Source organism: Pelecanus crispus, chromosome 11 (genome assembly GCF_030463565.1).
Source record: "Pelecanus crispus isolate bPelCri1 chromosome 11, bPelCri1.pri, whole genome shotgun sequence".
Lineage (NCBI taxonomy): Eukaryota > Metazoa > Chordata > Aves > Pelecaniformes > Pelecanidae > Pelecanus > Pelecanus crispus.
In genome coordinates, this window is record NC_134653.1 from 29,247,507 (window position 1) to 29,264,906 (window position 17,400).

At 46.3% G+C, this 17,400-nt stretch overlaps 1 protein-coding gene across 1 annotated transcript in view; it reads left to right on the forward strand.

Moving 5' to 3' along the window:
* The window catches only part of TTC28 (tetratricopeptide repeat domain 28), a 202,933-nt gene that overhangs the window by 136,067 nt on the left and 49,466 nt on the right, over positions 1 to 17,400 (forward strand). Inside the window, exon 6 of the mRNA XM_075718953.1 lies at positions 14,370 to 14,877. Within this exon, the coding sequence (XP_075575068.1) occupies positions 14,370 to 14,877 (508 nt within the window). The remainder of the gene's footprint in view (positions 1 to 14,369; positions 14,878 to 17,400) is intronic.

The window sequence follows — 17,400 nt, forward strand, 5'->3', positions numbered from 1 at the left end:
GCCCCTTCCTGAAGGGAAGGGGAAATGCTTTCCAGGTGTCCTTCCTGCCGTGCTTTGTCTGTACAAGCCACATCTTCAGTAAATAGCAAAGCTGTAAGTATTTAGCCTTTTGCCTGAAGTCCTTTTGTGCATTATGGTACAGGGCAAAAGAAATTTTTTTTTTTCATGTTCCTTGCCAATCATTTTAGAAATATCTATTCTGCTGAGTTAGATAAGGAAAAAGACTGGAACACAGTCTGAGTTAGAAGTGGCACAGCTGTCCTTCAGGAGCGACTCTGTCTTCATTCTTCCTAAAATAGGACCTGTGGGGCCCTTCGGTGTGCTCTGAACCTCGCCTGCGGTGCTCTGAGCTGCCCTGCTCTGGGATGGATGTGCAAAGGCCAGGGTGCTACTGATGCCATAAACCAGTCACCCGTGGCACTGCAAGCTGAACGGCTCCGAGCAAACGTGTTGGGGTGGCGTCAGGTCTGGCTCATGCTTGAGCAAGGTGTGTGTGCCCCTAGCTGAACTTCTTTCTGAATGAATGGCATGAGAGCTTGTCTGAAACGTGGAGTACCTCCCTGGCTGCCTGCCTGCATCCCTTCCTGGCCCAGAATGATTTCTGCATTTGGACTGTGCTGTCAGCCACAGGGCTCCTGCCAGAGATGAAATTACAACTGTTTGTGCTTCAAATGCAAGGGTCCCTGTGCTTGTAGTTGTGCTGCAGATTTGGCTGGAAGCATGAATCCGTGCAATCCTTCCTCTCTGGAGAAACCATCATAGGGCATGTCAGTGTGGAGTGAGCTCATCAGAACATGTGCAGCTGATTAGCTGTGGGCCAGGTTCCTCTCCTGGTTACCTTGTCAGGCATCCAGAGTCCTTCCACAGCTGTGTAGACTTCCCCCAGGTTCGCACTGCTGCAGCCTGTCACTCAGATGAAGCTGGAGTAGAGCTCATGCTCAATAGCGAGCACAAGCTTTGCCTCATCACAGTGCCAGTGCCTGACCTCGCAGCCGGGATGCAAGCAGCCTGCACGTCTGGCACGTGGCTTCGCTGTGCCGCATCCTTGCAGAGTCAGTGGTGCTGCTCTGCTGTTGCCCGACTCTGTCACTGCAGTTCACCCTGGAGCAAGCCAAGTAGCTTCACAGAGAGTTGCTCTTCCAGCTGTGAACAGCTTCCTTGGTCCCATTGCAGCTGCTTGGTCCCTGAGAGAGAGGAGCTTGTGCGTTGCATTTTTGGAGCATGCAGGGGTCTGTCTTTTCCCTTCAGGGCGGGCACAGCTGGCATCCTGGTATATGCCAGGCCCCGGGAGACATCTGTGGCTGCTAAGTGTACGTGTGAGCAGGAACTGTTCAGACTGTGTGATGAGGTTCTGGAAAAAGTATTTTTCTGAGTTGATACTGGTAACAGCTTCCATGCCTGTACCAAAAGCCTGGACTAGCTAGCATATAGCAAACAGAAGTGCACTCATCTCTGTACTGCTCTGTACGTTCAGGAAGCAAAGAATGGTATTTCTGTGGTATGGAACGTTTTCTCAATTAATTTGTTGTTCTTCAGTGTCCATATTGCTTGTGATCAGTCCAGTGCATTTTTGATATAAATGTTCAGTTTTGTGATGCTGCTCGTAAGTGTGGGTTGGGGCTGATTCAGACTCTGCTGATGAGTTACGTGGCACTTCTGTCTCTATGGCTATGTGATGTAGTGAACTGTTGACAAAAGTGTCTTGGTACACATGCCACATCCTGTATTTGTGTAGAGAAGGCCAGGAGAACAACTGGAAAAGAGCATAATCCACTAAAAAGGGGCTGTGGGGACAATAAAGCAGCCAGAAACATTGGCCCCTTGCTTCCAGAGAGGGTGGTGAACCTCCCTGTCCCTTACCTGTACAGGCTAGAGAGATGTTGCGTAGAAGGTGGTGGAAGGCTGTTCATTACTGATTTAGTCCCTGCAGTCACATCCGAGCCGTCTGGCTTCTATTGCGTGGCAGTACACCATGCTGTACCTTCTCTTGGCTTGGCATGGTTCATGCCATCATGGAAGACTTCATGAGATACCAGCTCGTTGAAGGCTGGCTAGAGTCCCGTAGCCTGCCTGTCTCACATGCCTTGTGGGATGGGCTGGTCTGTTACCACCCCGTTCCACCTCTCAGTCACAGCCCAAGGTTAATGTGAATGAACCTTTGCACATGTGTGTGATTTTTCTTACAATTGTTGATAGTTCTTAAGAGAATTTGAGAAAGGTATGCAGTGAGGTAAAGACTCTTCTGGTTAGCTAACATGTGCTTGCAAAACCGCATTTCTATTAGGCTCTGATTTCTGTAGCACATCTTTGGGAAAACAGAAGGCACACCCAGACCTTTCATACTGCATAGTGAAACAAGCTCTTTTTGTATCTGCCTGTTCTTCCTGAGCGGTATCTTAACTGCTGCCAAGAACCCCCTTCTGTTTACGCTTCTGCTCATATATCATTAGTTACTTGGGTGCACAGCAGTGGGCTGAATGCTGCTCCTATCCTGTGCAGAATTTAGCTTTGCATGGGTTATCGTTCATAGCAGTGATCTTTTCCATTGCATTCAAGTAGCTTTCAGGTGTTTTAAAATGTAGTTTCTCACAGGGCCAACTTTGTCTCTTTCTCACTGAAAATCCTGAAGTGATCATCACCTAGTCACTTGCTTCCCTGTTTGTGCTTCATTATCATCAGTCTCAGATGGAGTGCTAAGAATCAAATTAATTCATTAACTGCAGCTTGAGGGAGCCCACCGCAGTTTCTCTGCCTGTGGCATTTGCGTGGGACTCAACCATATGAAGAGGTGGCCTGTCCCTGGGGCTGCCAAATTTTTCAGAAAGGAAAAATCTGAAGATCTTGTGACTGCAGTTATCTTGTTATGTTTGCAAACAGTCTGGAAAATGAGGACAGGATATAAATACCTCGCAAATGAGAACTGGAAAGTGTCTTCAGGCTAAAGCAATTTGTTATGCATGAAAACACTAAGATGTCAGAAACAGGCTGTGGAAGCAAAAGTAGGAAAGTAGTACTTGCTGCAGTAAGTGACAGAGCTCTCCAGAAAATGAGTGGAGAAGGTGTGTGTTTCTCTGCTTTTCTGTCCCTTGTCCTCTTCTGTGGTGAAGCCACTGCTTCAAAATAATTTATATCGTAGTTGTCTGCTGGAGGTGGATTATCTGCTGCTTCTAGCGACATGAACAGGAAAGACTAAGAGGAGAATATACCTTATTCCTTACAGCTTTATCACATCTGACTGGAGTTCCACAAGTAAGGAACAGGCCGAGGAGGGCTTTGCTAATTGATAATCTATATTAGTGGTTAATGCAGCCACTGCTAATAGCAGTGCATGAATGGCAAGTTCAGGGTGTGACCACTGCTAGTCTGTTAAACAGAAAATAGCTTTCACTTCTTGAGCTTTTTCAAGAGAAGAGATTGGAAATGACATGAGAGCTTTTGTTAAGAAATTAGTGTCTCTTTGTTACTGTTACCACAAGAACATCAAGAGACTACAGCCCATTGCATAAGCGCTGTGCATATGTATTGCAGAGATGGTAATTTCGCAGGAGTGTCCTCCTATTCTTGTGTCAAAAAGCCCCCAGTATCTTATCAAAAAGATCAAGCGTCGAGAAGATAAATGGGTGACTGTGGCACATCTATATTCATAAACATTTTTAGTGCATGGGATTACCTCTTCACTCTTGTTTCTCCATTATGCCTTCTGTTTTTCTCTGGGGTTCTTTTAGGGGATCTTTTGAGTCCTGGAGGTACTTTCAAGAACTTGAAACAAGCTGGGTTTTGATTCAGCCTCTGCGTGAGAAACAGCTTTACAAATCCCATGACACTTTACACAGGATTTACAAACAACAGAATGGTTGATCAGGCCGCTAACCACTCAAGCAAAAGACTGCTCCCAATCCCTGCTCTCCAAAGAGTTGAAAGACCAGTGTCAGTTCCTAGGAACTCGGTGGAAAATTACCTGCAGAAACCGGTAAAAAGCTCAGGCCCTTGCAGCTCATGGACTGGATACTTGCAGAAAGAAAAGGTCGCTTTTCCTCTGAAAGTTGTCTAGTCTGAGCCCTTGCACGAAGCCTAGCATCACAGAGCCTTCTTGCTGATCTCAAGCTGGTTTTAATATGTATTTTCATTATTACTGAGGGGGAAGCTGCCAAGAGTCACTCACTGCCTAGTGTGCAGCTTCAGCCCTCAGTCCCCCAGTACTGTGCTGTCAGAAGTGGGTAAGGTCCAGATGCACCGTTGGCTGGATTGGTAGAAGTTTCCTGACTGGCAGCTGAAGTGGTGGAGGGGCCCAGCAAGATTTACAGGGATCAGCCAGGAGGCTGAGCCGAAGGAGGATGGGGCTCTGCAGGGCAGCCCAGCACGTGTGCCTGATCGTTGCTGTGTTCAGACTAACTGTGGTTTGAGTGGGTTTTTTAAGACATATGCCCTTTACACCAACAGCAGTTGTTGTCATCTTCAGGACCAAAGAGTTTGCTTGCTTTACCAGGAGACTGTTGCTAATACTTTCCCAGCTTTTTGAGGAGGTGTTTGCAGATCCTGGTCCATGTCTTCCAGAATCATTGCTGATTTTGTACTAGACTTGAAGGTGATCTGATTTGTAGAACTGAAACTTCAGTACTGGCCACTTGCTAGGAGGACCTGGCTGAGCAGATCAGGGTAGCACAGGTGTGCTTGAATCCCTCTGCGGAGGGCTGCTGAGGAAGGGGTGTGAAGCAGCCAGTACAGAGTTAGTTTAGAGTAGGGCAGATTGGTTTTCCAGATCTCCTAATAGGACAGAAGCTTTATTTTTACCCCTACTGCCCTTGAAGTCTTAAGTTCTTCAGCTGTTGTGATTTCAGCTTAATGAGAACTTGTGAGAGATTTGACTCAGTCTGCAGAATGTCTTCCTGGACCCTTTTTGCAGCATTGTTCAATTCACTTAAGTTCAGTCTTTTTCTGGCCCAGATGTTTGGCCCTGGGCATACAAAGTTACAGACATACACGTTCCAATTCATATTGTTCCCATGTGTACTTAGACTTCAAACAGCTGATCTTTGAGGGGCCTCTGATTAACCACTGGGACTCAAAAATCTGACCTGTGATGTAGGTACACATTGAAACCTTCATTAAAAAGTGCAGTGCTATCCTTTGCCTCATTGATTTCAGCCTCTCGCTGCAGTCGGTAGCCTTGCTTTATTAGGGACCTGGGGCAAACTCCTTCATACCCTGGAGGAAGGCTTGCTTTCTTGGAGGAAGGTCGAGTACCAGCTGCTAGGAAAACACTTGCCATATGAGTTCATTTGAGGATTCTGGGTCTTCTAGGGCACTAGCGCTGCATTACATCTTAGACTGAGTTACCTGCGCGGGTGAGAGAATGAGTTCAGTGATGTGACCAACCATAGCGCTTGAGCATCAAGTAGTTGGATTTGTATAAGACGGCATAAATTATTTGCCTTTCTCTTTCTGTCTTTAGCAGCTCTTTTTAGAGAAAGTCAGCTTGACTGGATTCATATAGGTTTGTCCAGTTCAAATGTGATAGGATTAAGCAGAACAAAGGGAAATCTGACCAGTGCAGGAAATTTGGGAATGTGCTAAAAAGCCATATGCTTTGTTTTGTTTGGACTTGCGACTCAAAAGGGAAATGTAATACTTCCTGAGGATCTCCTTTAAATGTCCCCACTTGACCTCCACAGCGCACAGATTTTAACTGAAAGAAATGCAGTCTTCTGGTTTTACTTACCTCTCACAGTATCTGCAAAACCTAGCACTCTACTGAGGCCTGTACCCGATTGCAGTAAAAGAAATGAAGCAGAAAACTTGTGTAAGAGCTGCAACTCAGGGAGCAGCACTCTTTGGTTTTTTGGAAGGGCCGCCTCAGCCAAGGCTTTCACGTCTTGAGATTCCAGTGAAGTGGTATCCAGCTTTATGAGTAAGAGTAGTGTTAGGATTGGCACAGGTCAGCACACCTCTGTAGGAGTTAGAGATTTCTTTGCCTGCACAAAGAGCTTCTCTGGGTTCTGTGAGATCCAAGTTTGTAATGTGCTGGCTTATTCTTCCAGACTTTGACCAGGGCATGAATCAGTCCTCAGTGTCACCATCTCAGAGAAGCTTGTGGTTTTAAATGAGAGCTGCTTTTCTTACATCATCACTAAAAATGTCAAGTCAGCCATTCTTCCTAAAGTGATTTCACACAGGAGCCTTTTAGACTATGTCCAGAAAGCTACCAAATTTTGGCTCCTTGGGGATAAAGATATGTGAGCCCCAGGTGATGCTTAGACTTGAGCTGAGGTCTACTTTGTAGCATTCCTGGGCTGGTGTGTTTTGTGTGACTTCCTTTTCTTTGTGGAATGGGAATTCAGTGCGGCAGAGCCCACCCCAGGAAAGCAGCATGTTCCTCCTGGGTACCCAGCCTTCACACAGTGAGTGGTGTTGCACCAGCTTGTGCAGTGAACCTGAACAGCCTTTTCAGTATGAGTGACAAGCAGTTTTACTCTTAAGAAATGGGTATCAGTGTGGACTAGTCGCTGCTTTTGCTTTCCAGCAAAACCCTGCTAACTTGGTCAAGAATGTTTGCAGTTCTGTTCAGGCTGTAACTCAGGTTTGGTTTTACAAGTTTCCTAGGCAGAACTGGACACCTAGCTCCTACATGATAATGGAGGAGATCGAGTAAATGGATTTTCTACTGGAGCAGTGTTATTTTGACCTCCAAATGAGCAGCTGGAAGTCAGTGTTCCCTTTGAAGCCTTTGGTTTCAGGAAGATAACCAACTACGCATAACCTGATGATTGAGCCATGGTGCTGTTCAGATTTGCCCAGATTCGCATAATTTGCATGATTCTTTTACCATGAAACAGGAAGAATGATTAGTCCTCTAGAACATTGTCATTTCCCTGAACAAGTAAGGAAATAGAGGGCTGGGAGTGGATTGTAAGGACAACCCATGGCAGCCTCTGTCATGAGCAGCAAGTCCTTGACACGTGTGGAACTATGGATTTAATCCATTAATGAAGAGGGGACTGGAGCTCTGTCTTCCTGCTGTATATTTTGAGTTTTTCTATTGTGTCAATTCCTGGTTATTCCCTTTCAGTTAGCAGTAGTTACAAAGTTCCTTCCAGATATTCAGATACTAGCGCTTCTGTTCCATGGCTTTGGCTTCTTTGGGGTTTAGTTTTTTGGTAGTTTCTATGTAAAAGACTGAGACCTTCTACAAATAAATTGGATTTAACAGGGATATTGATTCCAGTGTTTTATTTTGTTCTTTATTTTTCTCAAGAAATAATTACCTAAAAGCAGTATGTTCCTTCTTTCTGTGTACAGATAATGTACAGGTGAAGAATATTGCCTCCTGCTTCCTTTCTTATTTTCAAAAGCATGCCACACAAAGGATAAAGCTGGATGTGGTACTGGCACATCAGCCTCGCCTCTGAGGGAGGAGGGAAGGGCAACTTTGAGTGTTGATGGGGCACCTACTGTATTTGGGTGTGAAACTTGCATTAATACATAAATCAGTAGATCTCCAAGGCTAGTTGTGGAATACTGGTGGATTCTGAGGAAATGATAAAGGGGCTTAATAGAAGTGGAGATAAAGTGCAGTTTACAGCCACTGGATCATTTTGGTAGGTCCTGAAAGTACTCATCCCCTGTTATGCTACTGTCCTGCCTGTGTGCACAGCAGTTACATAGTCCATACCTATAAAACAAATAGAGCTTACATACAGAAAGAGCTTAAATGCTTACATGGTGTTGCATTACTGTAAGCTAACCTCTCTGCTTCCTACACAGAAAAGTTACACTGATGTAAGATATGGTGAGACTTCACTCTTTATGGTGAAGCCAGCAGAACTCATCCTGTTAGTGCTTTCAGATTTAAGTATTTCTCTGTGTGTGTGCGAAGAAACAATCTGTTGACACTGCCTTCCCCTCACCACCCCCAAAATACACTCAATGAAAACCTTTGCTTGCATTCAGGAGCAAGAGCATGCATATGAGGAGGTATGCTGGTTCTCTAAAACAGCATACTGCTGACTGTCCTGAGTACAGATGTTATGAGTATGCATGACTGATCTTTTGGATACAGCTCCACTGCATCGTGTAGGATCAGGCAGTACTGTTGCCCCACGCCCAGGGGGAGAATGGAAGTGGAGAGAAGCAGCATGCAAAAGCATGCTGCAGTCAGGCTTTGAATTTCACAAATGCTTAGTCCTTGCCAGTTATTTCCCCACCTTGGCTGTGAAAGCTCAATCTCTGATCAGTCCTAACTGGTGTCTGTGTTTGGGGATTAAGGCTACCTTATAATGAGATACCAGGCAGAGCATTTTCACCTTGCCCGTTTTAGAATTATTGTACAGTGTTTTCATTTAAGGAGGCTGTGCAATCATTTAAGAATTGTTTAAATGTAACATAATTGGGAAATGACCATTCTCTGGCAAGGGTGAAATATCTAAGAAACACATCTCTCCAAGTCACCAGTTCCCTATTAGTTGTCATTCTGTGGTGCACATCTGCTTAACATCAGACTCTTTACCTTATTCAGCTGAAAAGCCTAAGCTCGCTGTTGCTCCCAAGAAAAAGACAGCAATTAGAAACCTTTTTCAGAACTCCCTTTTGTGCCTCAGCTCAGTGGCAGAAGAATCTGCTTTCTATTAAAGTGATAAATTGCATAATTGGAGGTGTAAGCAATCCCTACTGTAAAATTTGTCTTTGTCAGATATATGAAGCATTGATTTTCTTTGTTTGTTGATGCAAAACCTGACTGGTATGAAGCTGTAGTCTCCCGTCACCCTGCCATCAAGCAGAGGTTTGTGCTAGAACAGCTGGAGTCTATTTTGGATGCACAGCTAGCGTCAACCTTGTACTCTCACTGCAACGTTTTGACTCTTATGCTGGTGCGTATGGGAATATCCCTACCCTGTTGGCCCAATGTGTGAGCCACTTAGAGTTCCCAATGGATCCTATTATGCGGAGGATTTTATTAAGTATACAGTGATGAATTTATCTTCTGGAATCCTATTACTAACCCCCTGAAGTGAGTCATTGGTGTCCCCCAGCAGATGTAATCACCAAATTGTTCCTAAACACTGCTTTGATGTCAAGCTTCACAGTCTTTCCACTGATTGCCCCCAGGAGCACATAAAGAGTACTGATACTTATCTTGTTGGAGGAGAGATGCTGCAGGCAAGCAGCCCTGGGGAAGCCAGAAGAGCCATAGGCTCTGCTCATGCAGACTCCAGGGTGGCAGAGAAGTGCTTCTCTCAGAGCACTCAGATCAGTTAACAGTAGAAGCTGCTGCAGAAAAAAAACACATGGGGAGCGTTGGTGTGAAGGTCGTGTCAGAGGGTAGACGTGGCCTTTGCCTAGCTGTCTGTGTGAGCAACAGCCCAGCCTCTGGAAACAGCCTCATCTTTCTAATCAAGTTGGGCTATTTCTTGTCAGCACTTTACCCTTCATTTTCCATTTCTCTTTTTGTCTCCTCCTACTTATTTTTCTTTTCGGCTTCTCTTACCCTCTTCCCACATCCTGGTTTGGGCGATCCAGCCCTGGGCACTCAGTTGTGTAAGCCAAGTCTTTTTGCATGCCCTGAGAATGGTTGCCAAGCTTGTACCCTTCATTCTAGGTCTTTAACTGTGAGCCTGGAAATGCTGTTGGGCAAAGGGATTAGGAGCCCTGAGAATAAACATTTCCAGCTACAGAAATTTCACTTCCTGTGATCCGCTTCCCAGTCTAGGAGACCTCCTGAAGATTTCTTCCCATGTACAGTATGAGCAGTTTCTGCATCTGGCAAGTTTCTCTTGTGCACAGAAAGTCTGAGATCTGCTGCTTTCCGTTTATGCCTCTGTTCCCTAGCCATAGCCCATTAACATCATCTGAGTGTCTGTCTAGATGGCTCTTTGCCATAGCTCATCTTATTCAGCAATCTGCATGCATAAATGTCCACGTTTTTGGTTTGGGTTTTTTTGTTTTTTGGTTTTTTTTAGCAGCCCCAGGAGACACCAGTTTTCACTGACTCCTTGTTTTCCAGTAAGATGTTTCCATTCTCTTCCTGGTTATGTCAGAAGTGCTGCTAGTGGTAGTGGCCTGTCTTCCAGAATGAATTTGGGTTGCTGAATCAGTTCTGATTGCGGTTGCCGGGTTTTAACTTTGCCCAAAATGGCCTACTGGTTTGTTCCATGCAACAGTGCATCTCCAATGCGCCTTGAAGCCTGTAACGGGCCCCACACAGTGTTTTGGTCTGGGCTTGTGCAAGATGTCTGCATGTGTCTCTTGTTTTTTTTTCTCCTAGTGAGATTGCAAATGACTCAATACTATGTATATATTAATCTTCATGAAGATTTGTGTAAAAATGGATTAAAATTCAGAGCAAAAAATTTCATGTTGGTTTTGTAGCGGCCTCAAAACAGGCCCCCTTAGACCCTCTTTTAGATAAGAGCCTTTCCTCCAGGTCTAGCAGGTGACGTGTTTTCCTGCGGGAGGAGGAGTTGCAGGAGATAGGAGTGAAGTGAAGGCACCAGTGCTCTGCAGGGTGTCCTGCAGAGGTAATTTTTGGAGTGAATATAGCTTTGGTCCCTGATGTTCTGAGCTAAGTGCCTGTGCATGAAGCGCCTGTCCTTTCCACCTTGCCATCCTGCAGGAAGCGTGTCTGTCTAGCCTGAGACCCTGCGTCTCTGGTGCTACCAGCATGAACTAGTGTTGGCTTCCTCATCCCAACAGGGGCGATTTCTCCTTTCATGAGTGCCTGTGCTTCTGCAGAAATGTCAATCATTTATTTCTGGAGGGTTTAGCTGGTTTTCACACCACCTGTGGTGCTTGCTGTTGGAGAAACACCTCCCAAGCCCAAGAAACCATTTGACCATGTGGCAGCGTGTTCAGTAGCTGTATCCCCAGCCTGTCACTAGGCTGTACGTCACTGAAGAGTTCCTGCTAGCTGCTCCCCTCTCCAGTCTGTGGTAATTACAGCAGCAAAAACGACTTACTTCTAGTTCATTATAGCATGTATTGGCAAGATGAAATCAGCGCTTCTCTTGCCATCTGTGAGACTGAGCTCAAGGCTTTCCTGTCCTGCTGTCGTGTGGAGTGGCACTATGGCCTTGCAGGGATGCTGCAGGGCTTCCTACCGGCTCTGCCACTGCTGTTCTTGCATTGTCCCTTGCGTCGAATGAAGTTCGTCTGCAGCACTAAGTGAAAAAGTTTTAAGACGTCTTGAATTCTGATAGTTCTTCCATTATAATTAAGCTGCTTGAAAGGATGCCTCAGGGAGAGCAAATGCAGCTTGGCTATTTACGGAGCTGGCTAAGGGAGAGCTTCCTTATAACTTCTCTATCTTATGACCTATAAATTGTGTTTAATAGCTAATCTGCCACCTCAGGTTCTTGTATCAGAAAAGATGGTTTCCCTATTAATTTGAATCAGCACAGCGTGTTTACAGTTCTTCAGTGTGGAAATACTACTCCTGTTAATGCTGCTGATCACAAAAATAATTTATCACCTGTGCTCTCTGCCTCCTGCTCTGGCCCGCAGATCTTCCCGATTTAGCATTACTCTTCCAATCTTCATGTAATTTTAGTAAAAATAATCTTTAGGAAGGTTTCTTGTGCCACTGTTTTTGAAAGTCATGAAGGGCTCATTTCTTCAGGGATGCAATTTCAATAGTAAAATGTGGTTCTAGTTGAGAGGTGCTGAGCCAGCTCTCCTGCGGTAGAAGAGATTTGCTGATCCACTTTCTTTTTATATCTGATCTCTAGATAGCATGGCCAGGAAGAAGTTAATCATTTGCCTTGGAGAAAGGAATTAAAATCCTGCATCTGTGGGGCATAGCTAATCTGCAGGTGGGAGCCAAGCAGGAACATACCAGTTTAGCAAGGCAAGGCCAGTGTCCAGAGGGAATGCCCAGGGTGAGGGAAAGCTCTCTATTTCGTGTAGCCCCTGGGGGCAGATGTATGTCTTTGCAGGGAAAACGTGGCAGGACTTCCTGGTCTGGTGCTGCATGGGTTGGAGAGGTTCACCGTGGCCACTCTGGGCACTGATGGGGAGCCACCACCATTGCTTAGTTATTCGAGCTGCTTAATGTAAGTGTTTTCCTTTCAACCTTGATGCCAGCGTGCGTTTCTGTGTGCTTGTAGCGCAGAAGAGGCAGCTGCTTAAAACAGTTAAAAGAGGTGGGCTTGAATCTACAAAGTTGTAGGTGAGTTTAACCCTGGAGGTCCTCTTGCTTGCCTGAACCTTGCTGCGGAGTTGTGGTCTGAGTCACATCTCATGCGTGCAGAGCAAGAAACTCACTTTTTACAGCTTGTCTTGCATTCCCCTGGGGGTTGGGCTGGTGTATTTATCAGTGGTATCACACTGAAGCCTTTCTCCAGCTCCGTGGTGTTCAAATTGGAGATAGCTGGTTGGCATGACCTGTGAGGTGCTTTCAGTTGTACCTGTTACACTTACCATATGGAATCCCATTTCATGGGAGAGCTTTTGGTGTTGTGCCTAATGATATTACACCAAGAAAAGTAAAGTGTGCTCGCTCCTTAAACAAACAGCACCAGTATCAGCTATGTTGGAGGGCCATCCAAGTCATAGCAAGAGGAGAGTAGCAAAATAAAATGGAAGTATGCTGCACAGGTTGCTCCAGTGGTTGAGCTCAGAAAGCAAGACCAGAGGCAGCATGCCTTTCTTCCCAACACTGGAACAGCTGAAGGGGCCCCACCTGCTTGCAGCCTGGTGGTACGGTTGAGCTGCTCTTCCCCCCGTCACACCACTCAGTGCAAAGATCTTGCCTGTTAGGAAATAGGAAATTTGAACAGGTGACTGGGGAGCTCGGAATCCGCTGCATGAACAGGGACGCCAGCCTAAGGATGCACTGGGTGCGCTCAGCCGAGGATCAGAAAAGGGTGAGGCCGCCTCTTCGTTGGTAGCATGGAGTTACGCCATTTCAAACAGCAAAGACAAGTGTCCTGAGATGCTGTGTCACCACCTGGGGTGGAAGGGTGGACTGGATCTTTCCTGAGCTAGAGTGCTAGGGAGGGGCGAGACTGATCTCTGTGCAGTCACTCACCCCTCCTTTCTGGAGGTTTGGAAAAGATGGCTGTTGTGGAATTGGGTTGCAGCAGCAGCTGAATAGCCAAGGAAATGCACATGCAGGGACCGTGGAGGACTCAGGGTCAGGGCTTTGGAGAGAACAGCCATGCTGAGGCAGCAGATATGCATTAGACAGAAGGAATACATCCCTGCTCTTGGCTCCTTGCCCTGCTGTCCAGCTGCGTACGCTCTGGCTCTGCCAGGTGGAAGGAAGGCCTGCATCCTGGTAGATGCAGTGGGCAAAAGAATCTGATTCTCAGATAATTTGTCTTGTTAAATACAGCTGTTTCTCAGTGGCAAGAACTCAGGTTTTCAAATAGCTATATTTATTTAAGATGTCCCCGAGGAACAGAGGCTCCAGCTGCTGAAATACTGTTGTCTGTGCTGCAGTCCCAAGGTTGTTTGGGTCTCAATAACAAATGATGTTGTGCTAGAAGGACCCTGTTGCTGCACAGTAAGAACTGCGCTCTTCAGAGCGGGGTGCGATTGGCCCAGCAGAAGTACGTGAAGGTGTTGGTGACTGCACACTGGCCTACTGGTATTGCAAGATAAGCAGCAGAGGCATCTCCCTTCTCCCAGCTGAGTGCTGGCTGCAAGCGTGTAATTTTTCCAGCAGCAGGTATTCAACGGCTGTTTAGCCTGGAAGGAAGAGTCTGCAGAGTCCCTGCAGGTCCATAACCAGAGCATGGTTATGTCAAGTTACGTGTTCTGTTGCATCAGCCTGCAGGATCTCAGGAGCCTGTTGCTTTGACGTGAGCTTACTGGGTGGAGGGTGGAACAGGGCAAGCATTTGTTTGCAATGTTCTCTGCAGGTGAATATCATTATTTGTCTGCTTTCTTAAGAGCTGCTGTACACAGGATTGTTTGCTGTGTTAGCAGGACTTGATGTAGATGTTAAAGTAGTCATGAGAGGTGACCTGAGGTGTGGCTGCCTATGGGGAAGCGCTGCTCTGTGAGACAGCTCAGGCTGGTCCTGGAGTGCAGTTTTCTGCAGTGATTCCTCAGTGGTCTCTGCATCTTTGCAGTGCCGTCCTTCCCCTCTACCAGGTACGCTCCCCTCTACCTTCCCCTCTACAGACACACTGTACACTTCAGAGAAAGTAATCCTAGGTAGTCTTAGCCCTGTTTTCCCAAGTCAACCCCATTCCTGCTGCCTCTGCCTGAGCTGCCCTGAGGGGTGTAGAAGAACTGCAGAGAGCAGGTTTTCTAGCTGCTAGTCACATTCTTTCTCCAGAATGTCCTTTTGTGGCTTTGATTTCTAGGACTGGGGCCATCTGACTTGTTTCCACAAGTACTTGTACTTACTTTTTTTCCTCTTATCCCTGCAGGCAGCGTCCTCAGCACTGAGCAGTCTGGGCCATGTGTACACAGCCATTGGGGACTACCCAAATGCACTGGCTAGCCACAAGCAGTGTGTCCTCCTTGCAAAGCAGTCCAAAGATGAGCTCTCTGAGGCACGGGAGCTGGGCAACATGGGAGCAGTGTACATTGCAATGGGGGATTTTGAAAATGCGGTGCAGTGCCATGAACAACATCTTAAGATCGCCAAGGAGCTGGGGAACAAGCGGGAGGAAGCTCGAGCCTACAGCAACCTAGGCAGTGCTTACCACTACCGGAGAAACTTCGACAAAGCCATGTCCTACCACAACTATGTGTTGGAGTTGGCCCAGGAGCTGGCTGAGAAGGCCATTGAGATGCGAGCTTATGCTGGCTTGGGCCACGCAGCTAGATGTATGCAGGACCTGGAGAGGGCTAAGCAGTACCATGAAGAACAATTGCACATCGCTGAGAGCCTGCAGGACCGAGCTGCTGAAGGCAGGGCCTCCTCCAATCTAGGTAAGGCCCTGACACGGACCAGAATTTGTCAGGGAATGCAGTCACTATCAGAGCTGCTGCCAGGATGCAGGAGGTTTGCTGTGTGCTATCTTCTTAGTTATCCCAGTTTCACCAGACTGTCTTCATAGATTAAACAGGCACTTGGCAGATGGTGTGCCGATGTAATGTATCCCATGCTGAATTATTAACCTGCTCAAAAAGGCACCAGAAAGCTCATGGCAGAAGGGAGATGAAAAGCTAAAGTGTATTTGAAGAGCCATTCAGGTGTCAGAAATAAAAGTAAGTCTTGCACTAAGGCGAGAAGTGATGTGGTTTATTACCTGGCCATTTCTTTGGGAGCTTGTCAGCTGGGTATGTCAATATATTGCTGCCTTGTAAGTTGGGAGACACATGGATCAAATCCTAACTAAGTTTGTTTTCAGAATGTACACATTAAAATAATGGAGTGTAGGAGTCTCATGTTCTTCTGAGGAAAGACATTGGCATCCTGCTGGCAGGCTGGGAAGGACTGTATTACATCAAAGTGAAGTCCGTTCCTGCTTCTTCACAGCACCAGATGTGGAAGCGACCAAAGATGTGTTTCCGTCTCCACCGTGGGATGCGGCATTTGTGCTGCTGATGTTCCAGCTGTCATTAAGGATGTGTTCTCAGCTGCCTGGGAGTGGCAGAACAGGGCTGTTGCTGGTATAACAAAATATGTGTTTGCTGGCAGCCCCTGAATCTCAGCTCTTGCAGGCTGCCCCATGCTGTAAATTAGCTTCTGTTTCTGCTTGGCAGTTGGCACCTGGTTCATTTGTAGATGCTAATTGTAGTCTGATGTTATCAACAGCAGGTAATTGAAAAGGGCTTGATGAATTACTTAATTTTTCTTAATAGCTGAGTCTTCAGAAGCTGAATGAAGAAGATAAGGTGAACTGGAGAAAACAAAACAGTCCTAGCTTTCTAATTAGCGTTGCGAATCTCCTCCTTTACACAAATTAGGGCAAATGTGTGAGGCAGAATAGGTTTGTGAGGCGAAAGTGCCTGTGGCGTGCTTTGCATTACAGAGCAGTGAGCATTGATAACACTTCTGTTAGCGTGACAGAGCACCCAGTGGGCAAGAGGGGTGGGAGGATGAAGCCTTGCATCTGGCTTCCTCTAATATTTATGTAAGGGCTTTTGCAGAGAACAACAGCAGGTGCATCTAGCAAAGCACAAACGACATCCCCCATCTCTGCTGCCAGTGTGGGGCGGGTCTTGGGGAGATGCAGAGATGTGAGGGATCCACTGGTCTGTGACAGGGACAGAGGGGCCCGCCTGGAGGAACAGGACCTGGGATTCTCCACACAGGGAGAAGGGGGAGGTGTAAACTCTGGGTCCTTGGTGGGGGAGATGGAGATGTTGACATCGTCCTTGGCTATGCTTGGGGAATGCACTGGCTTCTCAGCTCATGGTCAGGACTGAGGGAAAGTTCCTCTTGCTGTGAAGCTTAACTTAATGTGTTTTGTTTCCAGTGGAAGCTGACCAGAGGGTGTGCAGGCTGTTTTGCTGATGTAGCTACTGGGAGATGGCAAAGCTGTGTTCAGCCACGAGCGCTTACAAAAAGGGGGTGGACATGCTCTGAACAGCGCTGGCAAACCTCCAGAGATCAGAACCACTTTCATTTGCCTCCCTTCTGAAGCACTTGCTGCTTTCTGGAGAATTGCCCCAATTCTTCCTGAGCAAATCCAGGAAATGCAGTCTGGGGAAATGGAAGCTGTCACTTGGTTTTGGTTTTTTCCCCTACATCAGTGTGGTGATGAGCCGTCTTTGGTTTTCCGTATTGTCTCCTGCTGTTTTTGTGAGGCCTCTGCCATTGGGTAGACCACAGCTCTTTTGCTAGAAGAAAGAGCTTAATTAAAGTTCTGTAGCATTTGTTCTAACTGCCTCTGTGTTCAATGTAGTCTGTCTCTGTGCTACTCAGCATCATAAAAAAACCCCAACAAACTGGTACAGAAGTGTTGAGACAAGATGGGCTTAGCAATTCGCTGCAAGTGCTGATACTTGCTGTAGTTGCTTTGCCCCATCCCAGAATGAAACAAGCGCTGCTGCAAAAGGAAGCAACTTGCTCTTGTTCCTCAGCCTTTCCTGGTACTCACTTGCGGTTTAAATTGTCTCACCATTTTGCTGGCTCAAAATCAGTTGGGACTCGAAAATTAATCTTAATATCATTATCAATCTTACAACATTGGATTTAATGATGCTTTCAGCATGTAATTCCAGAAATTTTTGTTTAAAAATAAAAAAAGGAAAGAGTTTTGGTGCAGCAGAGAATTCTTTTCTTGTGTTGGATTTAAGCCTAAATATAACTTTCAGTTGGTATGCTGACTCAGTCACTCTACACTCTGTATTAGAGTAGTTTTCCTAGCTTCTGAGTGCAGGATCTCACGTTTCAGCTGTTATTTGGCTATATTTTTATGTCTTCTCTGTCAGAGTTAAGTTATAGTGGAGAAAGAGAACATGCAGTTCTTGTTGAGAAAGTGTATTACTGTTGTTTGAAATGCA